At 47.8% G+C, this 18010-nt stretch overlaps 1 protein-coding gene across 1 annotated transcript in view; it reads left to right on the forward strand.

The window, feature by feature from the left end:
* Positions 1-556: 556 nt before the first annotated feature.
* LOC128686208 (uncharacterized) overlaps positions 557-18010 on the forward strand; it is a 138594-nt gene continuing 121140 nt past the window's right edge. The window contains exon 1 of the mRNA XM_070083202.1: positions 557-982. Within this exon, the coding sequence (XP_069939303.1) occupies positions 748-982 (235 nt within the window). The 5' untranslated portion in view covers positions 557-747. The remainder of the gene's footprint in view (positions 983-18010) is intronic.

An 18010-nucleotide genomic window follows, 5' to 3' on the forward strand; every position in this document is an offset into this window, starting at 1 on the left:
CTTGCCAGAAAGTACATAAAGTAAGCAAGTCGGCCTGGCTGGCTACCATACCTCCCCTCAGTTCATCGAGGATTTGATTCTTACAGAATTTGAATAGTATCCAGGGAAATTTTGAACTCCACAATCAAAACCTGCTCTAACTCTTCTAAAGACGACAGTGGAGGAAGTCGGTTCCTGACTTGCTGTTCCAAATGACACTAAAGATGTCGATAATATTTAGATCAGGCGATTGTCGGGCCAATCCTGTGTTCGACTTCACTTTCATGTTCTTCTTGCTAATTTTGAACAACTCTAGCAGTGTAAAGTGGTGCATTATCACGGAATATAACACATTCAACAAAAGTAACACATTTAAATTGAGTATTCAGTCATTCAGCACAAAGGAAGTCAGAGATTAGCACTGCTAGAGCCCTCTTCTCATGCTGTTTCACAAACAAGATAGCGCTAAAGACACTGAAGACAACAGATACATCAAACACGGCAGTGAAATTAGAGGACGGCGGACCGAGCCCCCACCACAGCTTTGCATTATGTGACTCATTACGGGTTGGGTTATTGATGTGTTTTTATTATTTAAATTTTTATTTTCTGCTTCAGGGCCGACGTGAGACACCCGGGATGGCCGGCTGGTGACGTCTCCGCTGTCCCACAGTGGCCTCCACCACCCCACAGTGGCCTCCGCCGCCCCACAGTGGCCTCCCCCGCCCCACAGTGGCCTCCACCACCCCTCCCACAGACGCCCCCGTCATGCGGGTGGCAAGCACCAGGAGCAAGAGGAGGGTGTTCTCTCTCCTGCTGGTGCTCCTGCTGGCCCACCTGCTGCTGCTGCTGCTTCTACTGCTGCTGCTCCGTCGGGGTGTCTCGCCATCCTCCGCTGCTGCTGATGCTGCTGCTGCCGCTGCTGAGTCCGCTGCTGCTGCTGCTGCTGCTGCCTCTACAGACATCGAGGTCTCTCCACCTCTCCCCCACACCAGTATTCTTGGTACGTTGGACGCACAACATGACTTGATAAAGCTCTACACAGTGAAACATGACTTGATAAAGCTCTACACAGTGAAACATGACTTGATAAAGCTCTACATAGTGAAACATGACTTGATAAAGCTCTACACAGTGAAACATGACTTGATAAAGCTCTACACAGTGAAACATGACTTGATAAAGCTCTACACAGTGAAACATGACTTGATAAAGCTCTACACAGTGAAACATGACTTGATAAAGCTCTACACAGTGAAACATGACTTGATAAAGCTCTACACAGTGAAACATGACTTGATAAAGCTCTACACAGTGAAACATGACTTGATAAAGCTCTACACAGTGAAACATGACTTGATAAAGCTCTACACAGTGAAACATGACTTGATAAAGCTCTACACAGTGAAACATGACTTGATAAAGCTCTACACAGTGAAACATGACTTGATAAAGCTCTACACAGTGAAACATGACTTGATAAAGCTCTACACAGTGAAACATGACTTGATAAAGCTCTACACAGTGAAACATGACTTGATAAAGCTCTACACAGTGAAACATGACTTGATAAAGCTCTACACAGTGAAACATGACTTGATAAAGCTCTACACAGTGAAACATGACTTGATAAAGCTCTACACAGTGAAACATGACTTGATAAAGCTCTACACAGTGAAACATGACTTGATAAAGCTCTACACAGTGAAACATGACTTGATAAAGCTCTACACAGTGAAACATGACTTGATAAAGCTCTACACAGTGAAACATGACTTGATAAAGCTCTACACAGTGAAACATGACTTGATAAAGCTCTACACAGTGAAACATGACTTGATAAAGCTCTACACAGTGAAACATGACTTGATAAAGCTCTACACAGTGAAACATGACTTGATAAAGCTCTACACAGTGAAACATGACTTGATAAAGCTCTACACAGTGAAACATGACTTGATAAAGCTCTACACAGTGAAACATGACTTGATAAAGCTCTACACAGTGAAACATGACTTGATAAAGCTCTACACAGTGAAACATGACTTGATAAAGCTCTACACAGTGAAACATGACTTGATAAAGCTCTACACAGTGAAACATGACTTGATAAAGCTCTACACAGTGAAACATGACTTGATAAAGCTCTACACAGTGAAACATGACTTATAAAGCTCTACACAGTGAAACATGACTATAAAAGACGACTCACAAAAGCTCTACAAACAGCGAAACCTTATTCCGACAGCAGCTTGTACTCACCTAGTTGTGGTCGCAGGGGTCGATTCATAGCTCCTGGCCCGCCTCTTCACTGGTAGCTACTAGGTCACTCTTCCTGCTCCGTGAGCCTTATCATACCTTTTCTTAAAGCTATGTATGGATCCTGCCTACACTACATCACTTCCCAGACTATTCCACTTCCTGACAACTTTGTGATGAAGAAATACTTCCTAACATCCCTTTGACTCATCTGAGTCTTCAACTTCCAATTGTGACCCCTTGTTGCTGTGTCTCATCTCTGGAACATCCTGTCTCTGCCCACCTTGTCGATTTCTCTCAGTATTTTATATGTCGTCATCATATCCCCCCTATCTCTCTTGTCCTCCAGTGTCGTCAAGTAGATTTTCCTTAACCTCTCCTGGTAGAATATGTCCCTTAGCTCCGGGACTTGTCTCGTTGTAAACCCCTGCACTTTCTCTAATTCCTGACGTGCTTGCCTAGGTGTGGGTTCCAAACTGGAGCTGCATACTCCAATATGGGCCTGACGTACACGGTATACAGATTCCTGGACGATTCCGTACCGAGATGTAGGAATGCTGTTCTTAGATTTGCCAGGCGCCCATATGCTGCAACAGTTATTTGGGTAATGTGCGCCTCAGGAGATGTGCTCGGTGTTATACTCACCCCAAGATCCTTTAGTTGAATGAAGTTTGCAGTTTCTGGCCTACTAGACTGTACTTCGTCTCCGGTCTTCTTTGCCCTTCCCCAATCTTCATGACTTTACAATTGGTGGGGTTGAACTCCAGGAGCCAGTTGCTGGATTAGGCTTGCAGCCTGTCCAGATCCCTTTGTAGTTCTGCCTGGTCCTTCTCCGATTGAATTCTCCTCATTAGCTTCACATCATCTGCAAACAGGGACACTTTGGAGTCTATTCCTTCCACCATGTCGTTCACATATACCAGAAACAGCACCGGTCCTAGGACTGACCCCTGTGGAACCCTGTTTGTTACAGGCGCCCATTCTGGCACCTCGTCACTTACCATGACTCGCTGATGTCTTCCCGTCAGTTATTCCCTGATCCATTGCAGTGACTTTCCTGTTATCCCTGCCTGGTCCTCCAGTTTTTGCACTAATCTCTTGTGTGGAACTGTGTCAAACGCCTTCTTACAGTCCAAGAAAACACAATCTACCCACCTCCCTCCCTCTCTTGTCTTACTGCTGTCACAGTCATAAAACTCCAGTAGGTTTGTGACACAAGATTTCCCGCCCCTGAAACCGTGCTGGTTGTCGATGATAACCTCATTCCTTTCTAGGTGCTCCACCACTCTGATAATCTTCTCTTGTTCTCATTGAAGATATCCTTTGTTCCCGCAATGGTAAGCATCTAATAGCGTAGACTAGCAAATCCTCTAGAGAATTGAAAGCACCATTTATCGTCAAAAAAAAAAAAAAAAAACTTACAGGATCAATTCCGGGACTTAAAAATTTTAAGAACTGTCTTAGGTCCATATCACAGCTATGTCCAGTGTGTGGAATCCATCGTTAACAACAACACCACTGAGGAAGGGTCGTCACTCCGAACTTCAGAATATCCATAATACACTGATACACATTCGTGAACACATATCCTACATGTGATTTTAGATTTAGTTTCTGCGCCTTGTCGTGTTTGAACGTAGACTGGTAGAGGTGTTAGCACCAGATCGCGTGTCAACAACTGCGCAACACAGACGGTGTGCCGTAGCGTTGGGTGTTGCTAACTTGCACTCCGTCTGGTGTGCTGGACTCCAATTCTGCACTATGTGGAGTACACTTCACAAAGGTGTTTGCCTCTGCATACTAAGTGGATTTCGTAAATTGCCCAGGGAAATTAGCAATAGACCCCTGGCTGCCTTCAAGAGGGAGCTGGACAGATACCTAAAGTCAGTACCTGACCAGCTGGGCTGTGGTTCATACGTTGAATTACGTGTAAAAGCAGTAACAGCCTGGTTGATAAGGCCCTGATCCACCTGGAGGCCTGGTCAAGGACTGGGCCGCGGGGGTGTTGACTCCTGCAACACCCTTCAAGTAAACTCCAGGTAGTACTGACTGTGCTTTGTGTCTGACTGCCTTGCTGGTGTCCACACACGGTGTGGAGAAATTTTCTCCAGGAGGGGGGTATCAGCCCCTGCTGCTGTTCAGCAAAAGTATTTGGGCATAATGCTGTATGATGCATACCCTTGCATTTAAAACCCAGTGTAATCTACACCTGTCACCTCAAATGGAGTGATATGACAAACTCTTTCAGAGGGATATGGAGGTGGACCTGGATACTGACATACTCGCATATCGTAGTGACGACAAGTAATACAGTCCTTTATTTGTTTTTTCACACTTTGTCGACCTTGAGGTATCCAGTAGGATTGTCGTATATGACAAAGTGTGTCAGCTACCCCACCATGTAACACGTTACTGTGGGCGTTTTGAACAATCAGTTTTGTTAGCCAATGATTCTTGGGGATCAATATTGGATGTATGGCTTCTTTAGATAGTGAAGAATTATGAATTCTTCCTCGACATCTTATAATCTTTTCGGAGTCGATATAAAGTCCTAAAGAATTAATCATGACAGGTTTCTTTGGGGATTTATCTTGTGCTTCCAGAAATTTATATTCTGTAGAGAAAACATCTTTCTGTATTAGTTTCATCCAGTATTTAATGGGTTCAAGACATTCATAATCAGGTTTTATTCCTTTAATGAATTTAAAGACAAGAGCTGTAACTCTTAAGAGTTTACCCAAAGATGAGTATTTAGATCCATTAATGACTATTTCTGTTGTGTCTGCAGTATTTGCACAACTTATTTCTGCTGTGTTCAAGCAGACTGTTTCTTCTGGCATAATGTGAGCCTTTTGCTGAGGCCAGTTATTTTCATTAGAGAGCCAGTTCGGTCCGTGGAGCCATAATTTATTATCCACAAATTTCTTGAGTGGGACACCACGTGACAACATGTCAGCTGGATTCTCTTGGGTAGAGACGTGAAGAAAGAGATAATCTCTCTGCATCTCTTTTATTTCTGCTACTCTGTTCTGTACATAGACCAACTTACTCTTATTATTTCTTAACCACTGGAGAACTGCTTCATTATCACTCCAGATCACGGTTTTTTTCAATATTGAGATGATCAAGTACTTTGTTGAGATAGACAGCTAATTTTGTACCTACATAGAGTGCTGTCAGTTCCAATTGTGGTACTGTTCTGAGTATGATATTATCATAGACAGTCAGTAGCTCTGGATTCTTCCTGAGCTCATGTATTTGTGCTTTCATCTGTCTTTAGCAGGACAATTAAGGAAAATCCTGCTCCCACTTTATTACCATGGTAAAGATAGTGGACATTGTTGTCTATGTTTAAGACAGCAAGAATCAAACATTCTGCTTTGCTTCATCGAGGAAGTGGCAAGGAAGCAAAAGTACTATGTCAGCTTTTTTTTTGTGCTAGGGGAGTGATGGCGTGGGGTGCTGTGGCGTCTTCAGATTACTTTTGACTCTACTGAGAGTGACACTGACGCCAGGATAACCAACAAAGAACGATCTGTGCGTTAGTGTGAACAAAGTGTCTCATAAAACACAATAAACACTTAAGAGAAGTGTGATCAGCTTCTTTAGTGATAAGATTGTGAACAATCAGCTGCAACAGTGAATAACAAGTGATTCACACAGACGGTTGGTAGTGAGTCCCTACTACTGACACTGGTAACTGGTTACTGGTACTGGTACTACTGAGAGTAATAAGATATTATTCTCCAATTACGTATGTTTATTTTGAGTATTTCTCATACAGACTATATATATATTTGTTCAGTAAAGATAGGTGCATTTTTACTCTTCTTATTTTACCAGTTTCTTAGACTAGTGAAGAAAACTAAGATTTTCGATTTAAAATCCGTGAGATGGATTGGCCTACAACAGTCCCTACTTTTCAAGCAGAGGCGAGCAAAAGTAAACTTAGTCAAGCAAAGACAAGCAGAAGACAGCGGAAGCAAGCATAGGAAAGCAGAAACAAGTGGAAGAAAACACGTCTCCCAGTTTCTCACTCACCAGTGAGTACACTGACTCCTCCTTCATCACTTTCTTAAGATCCAGTCTAGTTTCCACCTCTTTACCTCTAGTGCGAAAACACACGTTCCAAATTTTGCAAGACTTAACTGAGAATAACATTAAAATTTCACAGCTTAAGCATCTGAAACAAGACTTGTGTTTTTTTTTTCTCCTCACTGACTTTGTGATGTTGATCTGGTGTTGATGTTGACCTGGTGGTGTTGATGTTGACCTGGTGGTGTTGATGTTGACCTGGTGGTGTTGATGTTGACCTGGTGGTGTTAATGTTGACCTGGTGGTGTTGATGTTGACCTGGTGGTGTTAATGTTGCCCTGGTGGTGTTGACGTTGACCTGGTGGTGTTGATGTTGACCTGGTGGTGTTGATGTTGACCTGGTGGTGTTGATGCTGACCTGGTGGTGTTGATGTTGACCTGGTGGTGTTGATGTTGACCTGGTGGTGTTAATGTTGACCTGGTGGTGTTGATGTTGACCTGGTGGTGTTAATGTTGCCCTGGTGGTGTTGATGTTGACCTGGTGGTGTTGATGTTGACCTGGTGGTGTTGATGTTGACCTGGTGGTGTTGATGTTGACCTGGTGGTGTTGATGTTGACCTGGTGGTGTTGATGTTGACCTAGTGGTGTTGATGTTGACCTGGTGGTGTTGATGTTGACCTGGTGGTGTTAATGTTGACCTGGTGGTGTTGATGTTGACCTGGTGGTGTTGATGTTGACCTGGTGGTGTTGATGTTGACCTGGTGATGTTGATGTTGACCTGGTGGTGTTGATGTTGACCTGGTGGTGTTGATGTTGACCTGGTGGTGTTGATGTTGATCTGGTGGTGTTGATGTTGACCTGGTGGTGTTGATGTTGACCGGGTGGTGTTGATGTTGACCTGGTGGTGTTGATGTTGACCTGGTGGTGTTGATGTTGACCTGGTGGTGTTGATGTTGACCTGGTGGTGTTGATGTTGAACTGGTGGTGTCGATGTTGATCTGGTGGTGTAGATGTTGACCTGGTGGTGTTGATGTTGACCTGGTGGTGTTGTTGACCTGGTGGTGTTGATGTTGACCTGGTGGTGTTGATGTTGACCTGAAGGTGTTGATGTTGACCTGGTGGTGTTGATGTTGACCTGGTGGTGTTGATGTTGATCTGGTGGTGTTCATGTTGACCTGGTAGTGTTGATGTTGACCTGGTGGTGTTGTTGACCTGGTGGTGTTGATGTTGACCTGGTGGTGTTGATGTTGATCTGGTGGTGTTGATATTGACTTGGTGGTGTTGATGTTGACCTGGTGGTATTGATGTTGACCTGGTGGTGTTGATGTTGACCTGGTGGTGATGTTGATCTGGTGGTGTTGGTGTTGACCTGGTGGTGTTGATGTTGACCTGGTGGTGCTGATGTTGACCTGGTGGTGTTGATGGCCTGGTGGTGTTGATGTTAACCCGGTGGTGTTGATGTTGATCTGGTGGTGTTGATGTTGACCTGGTGGTGTTGATGCTGATGTTGACCTGGTGGTGTTGATATTAACCTGGTGATGTTGATGTTGACCTGGTGATGTTGATGTTGAACTGATGATGCTGATGTTGACCTGGTGATGTTGATGTTGACCTGGTAATGTTGATATTGACCTGGTGGTGTTGAAGTTGACCTGGTGGTGTTGATGTTGATCTGGTGGTGATGATGTTGACCTGGTGGTGTTGATGTTGACCTGGTGGTGTTGATGTTGACCTGGTGGTGTTGATGTTGACCTGGTGGTGTTGATGTTGACCTGGTGGTGTTGATGTTGATCTGGTGGTGTTGATGTTGACCTGGTGGTGTTGATGTTGACCTGGTGGTGCTGATGTTGACCTGGTGGTGCTGATGTTGACCTGGTGGTGCTGATGTTGACCTGGTGGTGCTGATGTTGACCTGGTGATGTAGGTGTTGACTTGGTGGTTTTGATGTTGATCTGGTCTATCTGGAGTCTACTTGGAGGGTATTTCGGGGATCAGCGCACCCTCGGCCCGGTCCTTGACCAGGCCACCTGGTGTATCAGAGCCTGATCAACGAGGCTGTTACTGCTGGCCGCACGCAATCCAACGTACGAACCACACCCCGGCTTTTCTGGCACTGACTTTAGGTATCTGTCCAGCACCCTGTTGCAGACAACCAGGGGTCTATTGGTAATTCCCCTCATGGCTGGTGGGAGGCTGTTGAACAATCTTGGGCCCCGGACACTTATTGTGCTTTCTCTTAGTGTACTAATGGCGCCCCTACTTTTCATTGGGGATATGTTGCATCGCCTACCAATTATTTTGCTTTCGTAGGAAGTGATTTCTGCGTGCAAATTAGGGACCAGTCCCTACAGGATCTTTCAGGTATAGATTATAATGTATCTCCCTCGCCTGCGCTCCAGTGAGTACAAGTCAAGTGCTTCCAGGCGCTCCCAGTAGTTAAGGTGTTTGATGGAACTTATACGTGCAGTAAAGGATCTCTGTACATTGTACAGATCTGCAATTTCACATGCCTTGATTGGAGATGTTAATTTACTGCAGTATGTTGATGTTGTGCGTTGATGTTGACCTGGTGATGCTGACCCTGGTGTTGGCGTTGACCTGGTGATATTGACCCGATGTTGATGTTGACCTGGTGATGTTGATGCTGACCTGGTGGTGTTGACCTTGTGATGTTCCCTGGTGATAGTGGTGATGATGTGGTGATGGTGATGTTGACCTGGTGATGGTGGTGCTGACCTGGTGCTGGTGATGTTGACCTGGTGCTGACGTGGTGGCGTTAACCTGGTGATGTTGACCCGGTGCTGACCTGGTGATGTTAGTATTCACCCAACAACTTCCAGGGTCCAGGAATGTTACTGCTGTTCCTCTTTCCTTTAATATCAGCTTTAGCTTCCCTTTTCATTGTCGCCGCTTTAATTGTCCTCCCTCCCCTCCCCCCTCCCCCCTCCCCTCTCTCTCATCGTAATGTAAGTGCCTCTCCTCTTCTTCCTATTTTATCACATTTTGTTTAAGCAGTCTACTCTTTTTGTTGTCGTCTCTTCCTCCTCCTGGAGGTTACCTGGAGGTTATTCCGGGGATCAACGCCCCCGCGGCCCGGTCCATGACCAGGCCTCCCGATGGATCAGGGCCTGATCAACTAGGCTGTTACTGCTGGCCGCACGCAGTCCAACGTACGAGCCACAGCCCGGCTGATCCGGCACTGACTTTAGGTATCTGTTCAGCTCTCTCTTGAAGGCAGCCAGGGGTTTATTGGTAATTCCCCTAATGCTTGATGGGAGGCTGTTGAACAGTTTTGGGCCCCGGACACTTATGGTGTTTTCTCTTAGTGTACCAATGGCGCCCCTACTTTTTATTGGCGGCATTTTGCATCGCCTGCCCAGTCTTTTACTTTCGTAGGGAGTGATTTCTGTGTGCAGATTTGGGACCATTCCTTCCAAGATTTTCCAAGTGTAGATTATGATATATCTCTCCCTCCTGCGTTCCAACGAGTACAAGTCAAGTGCTTCCAAGCGTTCCCAGTAGTTAAGGTGCTTGACAGAACTTATACGTGCAGTAAAGGATCTCTGTACGCTCTCTAGATCTGCGATTTCACCTGCTTTGTATGGAGATGTTAATGTACAGCAGTATTCCAGCCTAGAGAGAACAAGTGATTTGAAAAGGATCATCATGGGCTTGGCATCTCTCGTTTTGAAAGTTCTCATTATCCATCCTATCATTTTCTTTGCACGTGCGATCGTGGCACTGTTGTGATCCTTGAAAGTGAGATCCTCAGACATTACTACTCCCAGGTCCCTTACATTATTTTTCCGCTCTATTGTATGGCCGGAGTCAGTAGTATACTCTGTTCTAGTTATTATCTCCTCCAGTTTTCCATAACGGAGTAGTTGGAATTTGTCCTCATTGAACATCATATTGTTCACAGGCTGGCCTATCCATCCCCTTTGTATTAATACTCAGAATGCTGGAGGAGGAGGAGGAGGAGGGGAGGGGGGTTTAAGCGGTGAGGGGCAGAGGGGGGTTGGGGAGGAAGAGGAGGAGAGGGGTTTTTAAGAGGTGAGGGGTAGAAGATTGAGATACTTATGCAACATATGGGAATCTTCCCATATGTTGCATAAGTGTCAATCTTCAACTTGTCGGTTTTTCAAACCATTCATCACAACTGTCAGACACTGCAGCATCATGGGATCTTGTTACAAAGAATTCTTCAACACTTGTCCAACCTTTGGACGAAGACCTACTTCGACTAGTGGATGGTACCACCATGACCCCGCCTCCTCCTGCTTCGCCTCACCTCACTACAGTATATAAGCCACGTCTACGGCCCTATGCTGTACATTCTACAAGATTGATGGACTGAACACATCGACTCCAGGTTGAGGGACTGATTACCTCGAACTCCTCCTCTCCTTACGCGTTTCTACTTTGTATTGGACTGATGAAGCCACTGTGTGGCGAAACGTTTCCTGAATAAAGATTCCCATATGTTGCATAAGTGTCTCAATCTTCAACTTGTCGGTTTTTCAAACCATTCATCACACACAGGTGAGGGGTAGAGGGGGAGTTGAGGAGGAATGTTATTACTGTTCTTGCTGTTGAACAGCGGTTTAGTGCCGAAGGGGGTAGCATAGGTAGCAAAGATACGGCCGTGGACTAGTTGGGCTTTAATTGGAAGGAGTGAGTACACAACGGGCAAAGTGAGGGAATGACCGATAGCCAGTCCGCGGAGAGGAGCAGTTGAACCCGAGAGGGTAGGCCGTGAAGTGAGAGCGAGTGGGCCCAGCGTCCCACTTACCTGGGCAGGACTAGAGAGGGTAGCACCGGAGTGCCGCGGAATATGAAACTAGCAGACAGAAATGGCTGTTTAAATTTGCTATATGCTTTTATTTTGTGTTCTGTTTTCCCTGTTCCTGCGAGAGAGAGACCAAGTTTTTTTTTTTACAGCCAGTTATGGTCAGGGACGACCATGGCGGTGTGTGGCCGAGCGAATGTAGACAGCCTGTACTGTCTGCATAGACAGCCTATGCTGTCTGCCAGCTGAGTTCATATTTTGCGCCATGCTCATGCTGCCACCTATAGGCCTATGCACTTCAGTATGCCCAGACCTGCCTCTCTCTCACTCAACGGCCTTCACTCAGTCAACAAGGTCTACTCCTCTCTCCGTCGCTGGGCATGGCCCTCCCGGGCCATACGCACTTAACACACTGCCTGTGTACCCCAGATCGCAAATAAAGTAAGAAGCCTCCGAAGCCTTATCATTACTCCGCGCTACCAAGAACCGCCAAGTAACTCATAATAAATGAGGGAGAGAGGAGTAGGCCTTGTTGACTGAGTGAAGGCCGCTGAGTGAGTGAGAGAGAGGCAGGTCTGGGCATACTGAAGTGCATAGGCCTATAGGTGGCAGCACGAGCATGGAGAGATAAGATAAGATAAGATTTCGTTCGGATTTTTAACCCCGGAGGGTTAGCCACCCAGGATAACCCAAGAAAGTCAGTGCGTCATCGAGGACTGTCTAACTTATTTCCATTGGGGTCCTTAATCTTGTCCCCCAGGATGCGACCCACACCAGTCGACTAACACCCAGGTACCTATTTGCTGCTAGGTGAACAGGACAATAGGTGTAAGGAAACGTGTCAGAATTTCCACCCGCCGGGAATCGAACCCGGGCCCTCCGTGTGTGAAGCGGGAGTTTTAGCCACCAGACCACCGGGCCACCAGAGAAATATGAACTCAGCTGGCAGACAGCATAGGCTGTCTATGCAGACAGTACAGGCTGTCTACAGGAAGAGGAGAAAGGGGATTTAAGAGGTGAGGGGTAGAGGGGGGTTTAAGAAGTGAGGGATAGATGGGGGGTTGGGGAGGAAGAGGAAGGAGGAGTTATTACCACTACTCTCCAAAAGTCAGGATAGGTGAGAGACAGATGACAATGTGTGAAACAGAGATGTGATACAGGTCTGGTCCAGCCACAGACAGACAGATGACAGACATTGTGTCGTACAGAGGTGTGATACAGGTCTGGTCCAGCCATAGACAGACAGATGACAGACACTGTGTCGTACAGAGGTGTGATACAAGTCTGATCCAGCCATAGACAGACAGATGACAGACACTGTGTCGTACAGAGGTGTGATACAGGTTTGATCCAGCCATAGACAGACAGATGACAGACACTGTGTCGTACAGAGGTGTGATACAAGTCTGATCCAGCCATAGACAGACAGATGACAGACACTGTGTCGTACAGAGGTGTGATACAGGTCTGGTCCAGCCATAGACAGACAGATGACAGACACTGTGTCGTACAGAGGTGTGATACAGGTCTGGTCCAGCCATAGACAGACAGATGACAGACACTGTGTCGTACAGAGGTGTGATACAGGTCTGGTCCAGCCATAGACAGACAGATGACAGACACTGTGTCGTACAGAGGTGTGATACAGGTCTGGTCCAGCCACAGACAGACAGATGACAGACACTGTGTCGTACAGAGGTGTGATACAGGTCTGGTCCAGCCATAGACAGACAGATGACAGACACTGTGTCGTACAGAGGTGTGATACAGGTCTGGTCCAGCCATAGACAGACAGATGACAGACACTGTGTCGTACAGAGGTGTGATACAAGTCTGATCCAGCCATAGACAGACAGATGACAGACACTGTGTCGTACAGAGGTGTGATACAGGTCTGGTCCAGCCATAGACAGACAGATGACAGACACTGTGTCGTACAGAGGTGTGATACAGGTCTGGTCCAGCCATAGACAGACAGATGACAGACACTGTGTCGTACAGAGGTGTGATACAAGTCTGATCCAGCCATAGACAGACAGATGACAGACACTGTGTCGTACAGAGGTGTGATACAGGTCTGGTCCAGCCATAGACAGACAGATGACAGACACTGTGTCGTACAGAGGTGTGATACAGGTCTGGTCCAGCCATAGACAGAGAGATGACAGACACTGTGTCGTACAGAGGTGTGATACAGGTCTGGTCCAGCCACAGACAGACAGATGACAGACACTGTGTCGAACAGAGGTGTGATACAGGTCTGGTCCAGCCATAGACAGACAGATGACAGACACTGTGTCGTACAGAGGTGTGATACAGGTCTGGTCCAGCCATAGACAGACAGATGACAGACACTGTGTCGTACAGAGGTGTGATACAGGTCTGGTCCAGCCACAGACAGACAGATGACAGACACTGTGTCGAACAGAGGTGTGATACAGGTCTGGTCCAGCCATAGACAGACAGATGACAGACACTGTGTCGTACAGAGGTGTGATACAGGTCTGGTCCAGCCATAGACAGACAGACGACAGACACTGTGTCGTACAGAGGTGTGATACAGGTCTGGTCCAGCCATAGACAGACAGACGACAGACACTGTGTCGTACAGAGGTGTGATACAGGTCTGGTCCAGCCATAGACAGACAGATGACAGACACTGTGTCGTACAGAGGTGTGATACAGGTCTGGTCCAGCCATAGACAGACAGATGACAGACACTGTGTCGTACAGAGGTGTGATACAGGTCTGGTCCAGCCACAGACAGACAGATGACAGACACTGTGTCGTACAGAGGTGTGATACAGGTCTGGTCCAGCCATAGACAGACAGATGACAGACACTGTGTCGTACAGAGGTGTGATACAGGTCTGGTCCAGCCACAGACAGACAGATGACAGACACTGTGTCGTACAGAGGTGTGATACAGGTCTGGTCCAGCCATAGACAGACAGATGACAGACACTGTGTCGTACAGAGGTGTGATACAGGTCTGGTCCAGCCACAGACAGACAGATGACAGACACTGTGTCGTACAGAGGTGTGATACAGGTCTGGTCCAGCCATAGACAGACAGATGACAGACACTGTGTCGTACAGAGGTGTGATACAGGTCTGGTCCAGCCACAGACAGACAGATGACAGACACTGTGTCGTACAGAGGTGTGATACAAGTCTGATCCAGCCATAGACAGACAGATGACAGACACTGTGTCGTACAGAGGTGTGATACAGGTCTGGTCCAGCCATAGACAGACAGATGACAGACACTGTGTCGTACAGAGGTGTGATACAAATCTGATCCAGCCATAGACAGACAGATGACAGACACTGTGTCGTACAGAGGTGTGATACAGGTCTGGTCCAGCCACAGACAGACAGATGACAGACACTGTGTCGTACAGAGGTGTGATACAGGTCTGGTCCAGCCATAGACAGACAGATGACAGACACTGTGTCGTACAGAGGTGTGATACAGGTCTGGTCCAGCCACAGACAGACAGATGACAGACACTGTGTCGTACAGAGGTGTGATACAAGTCTGATCCAGCCATAGACAGACAGATGACAGACACTGTGTCGTACAGAGGTGTGATACAGGTCTGGTCCAGCCATAGACAGACAGATGACAGACACTGTGTCGTACAGAGGTGTGATACAAGTCTGATCCAGCCATAGACAGACAGATGACAGACACTGTGTCGTACAGAGGTGTGATACAGGTCTGGTCCAGCCACAGACAGACAGATGACAGACACTGTGTCGTACAGAGGTGTGATACAGGTCTGGTCCAGCCATAGACAGACAGATGACAGACACTGTGTCGTACAGAGGTGTGATACAAGTCTGATCCAGCCATAGACAGACAGATGACAGACACTGTGTCGTACAGAGGTGTGATACAGGTCTGGTCCAGCCATAGACAGACAGATGACAGACACTGTGTCGTACAGAGGTGTGATACAAGTCTGATCCAGCCATAGACAGACAGATGACAGACACTGTGTCGTACAGAGGTGTGATACAGGTCTGGTCCAGCCATAGACAGACAGATGACAGACACTGTGTCGTACAGAGGTGTGATACAGGTCTGGTCCAGCCATAGACAGACAGATGACAGACACTGTGTCGTACAGAGGTGTGATACAGGTCTGGTCCAGCCATAGACAGACAGATGACAGACAGTGTCGTACAGAGGAGTGATACAGGTCTGGTCCAGCCACAGACAGACAGATGACAGACACTGTGTCGTACAGAGGTGTGATACAAGTCTGATCCAGCCATAGACAGACAGATGACAGACACTGTGTCGTACAGAGGTGTGATACAAGTCTGATCCAGCCATAGACAGACAGATGACAGACACTGTGTCGTACAGAGGTGTGATACAGGTCTGGTCCAGCCACAGACAGACAGATGACAGACACTGTGTCGTACAGAGGTGTGATACAGGTCTGGTCCAGCCATAGACAGACAGATGACAGACACTGTGTCGTACAGAGGTGTGATACAGGTCTGGTCCAGCCACAGACAGACAGATGACAGACACTGTGTCGTACAGAGGTGTGATACAGGTCTGGTCCAGCCATAGACAGACAGATGACAGACACTGTGTCGTACAGAGGTGTGATACAGGTCTGGTCCAGCCATAGACAGACAGATGACAGACACTGTGTCGTACAGAGGTGTGATACAAGTGTGATCCAGCCATAGACAGACAGACGACAGACACTGTGTCGTACAGAGGTGTGATACAGGTCTGGTCCAGCCACAGACAGACAGATGACAGACACTGTGTCGTACAGAGGTGTGATACAGGTCTGGTCCAGCCACAGACAGACAGATGACAGACACTGTGTCGTACAGAGGTGTGATACAGGTCTGGTCCAGCCATAGACAGACAGATGACAGACACTGTGTCGTACAGAGGTGTGATACAGGTCTGGTCCAGCCATAGACAGACAGATGACAGACACTGTGTCGTACAGAGGTGTGATACAGGTCTGGTCCAGCCACAGACAGACAGATGACAGACACTGTGTCGTACAGAGGTGTGATACAGGTCTGGTCCAGCCACAGACAGACAGATGACAGACACTGTGTCGTACAGAGGTGTGATACAGGTCTGGTCCAGCCATAGACAGACAGACGACAGACACTGTGTCGTACAGAGGTGTGATACAGGTCTGGTCCAGCCATAGACAGACAGACGACAGACACTGTGTCGTACAGAGGTGTGATACAGGTCTGGTCCAGCCACAGACAGACAGATGACAGACACTGTGTCGTACAGAGGTGTGATACAGGTCTGGTCCAGCCACAGACAGACAGATGACAGACACTGTGTCGTACAGAGGTGTGATACAGGTCTGGTCCAGCCACAGACAGACAGATGACAGACACTGTGTCGTACAGAGGTGTGATACAGGTCTGGTCCAGCCATAGACAGACAGATGACAGACACTGTGTCGTACAGAGGTGTGATACAGGTCTGGTCCAGCCACAGACAGACAGATGACAGACACTGTGTCGTACAGAGGTGTGATACAGGTCTGGTCCAGCCATAGACAGACAGATGACAGACACTGTGTCGTACAGAGGTGTGATACAGGTCTGGTCCAGCCATAGACAGACAGATGACAGACACTGTGTCGTACAGAGGTGTGATACAGGTCTGGTCCAGCCATAGACAGACAGATGACAGACACTGTGTCGTACAGAGGTGTGATACAAGTCTGGTCCAGCCATAGACAGACAGATGACAGACACTGTGTCGTACAGAGGTGTGATACAGGTCTGGTCCAGCCATCGAGGCTCACTTTATTACTCGCGAAATTTTTGCTGTGGCACTGTTAAATGTCTCTCTCTCTCTCTCTCTCTCTCTCTCTCTCTCTCTCTCCCTCCCTCTCTCTCTCCCTCTCCCTCTCCCTCTCTCTCTCTCTCTCTCTCTCTCTCTCTCCCTCCCTCTCTCTCTCCCTCTCCCTCTCCCTCTCTCTCTCTCTCTCTCTCTCTCTCTCTCTCTTCATTCTTCCACTAGTAAAAATGTTTGTAAATCTAGCGTTAAGAGTACATAATATCTATCATTCCCATTATCTATTTTTTCTCATTATCTATTATTTCGCACCATCTATTATTCATCCTTTCCTGTTCACTATATTATTTCTCATTATTTCTCTTTATATCATCTTTAATATTTATTATTCCTCATTATCATCTTTCTTTCCTTCCATTTTGCCTTTCCTCCCTCCCACATTCCCTGGCTGGCTGGCTGGCTGGCTGGCTGGCTGGCTGGCTGGCTGGCTGGCTTGCTGGCTGGCTGGCTAGATGGCTGGCTAGATAGCTGGCTGGCTAGATGGCTGGCTGGCTGACTGGCTGGCTGGCTGGCTGGCTGGCTGGCTGGCTGGCTGGCTGGCTGGCTGGCTGGCTGGCTGGCTGGCTGGCTTGCTGGCTGGCTGGCTAGATGGCTGGCTAGATAGCTGGCTGGCTAGATGGCTGGCTGGCTGACTGGCTGGCTGGCTGGCTGGCTGGCTGGCTGGCTGGCTGGCTGGCTGGCTGGCTGCCTGGCTAGATGGCTGGCTAGATAGCTGGCTGGCTAGATGGCTGGCTGGCTGACTGGCTGGCTGGCTGGCTGGCTGGCTGGCTGGCTAGATGGCTGGCTAGATAGCTGGCTGGCTAGATGGCTGGCTGGCTGACTGGCTGGCTGGCTGGCTGGCTGGCTGGCTGGCTAGATGGCTGGCTAGATAGCTGGCTGGCTAGATGGCTGGCTGGCTGACTGGCTGGCTGGCTGGCTGGCTGGCTGGCTGGCTAGATGGCTGGCTAGATAGCTGGCTGGCTAGATGGCTGGCTGGCTGACTGGCTGGCTGGCTGGCTGGCTGGCTGGCTGGCTGGCTGGCTGGCTGGCTGGCTGGCTGGCTGGCTGGCTGGCTTGCTGGCTGGCTGGCTAGATCG

Source organism: Cherax quadricarinatus, chromosome 9 (genome assembly GCF_038502225.1).
Source record: "Cherax quadricarinatus isolate ZL_2023a chromosome 9, ASM3850222v1, whole genome shotgun sequence".
NCBI classification, from domain to species: Eukaryota; Metazoa; Arthropoda; class Malacostraca; order Decapoda; family Parastacidae; genus Cherax; species Cherax quadricarinatus.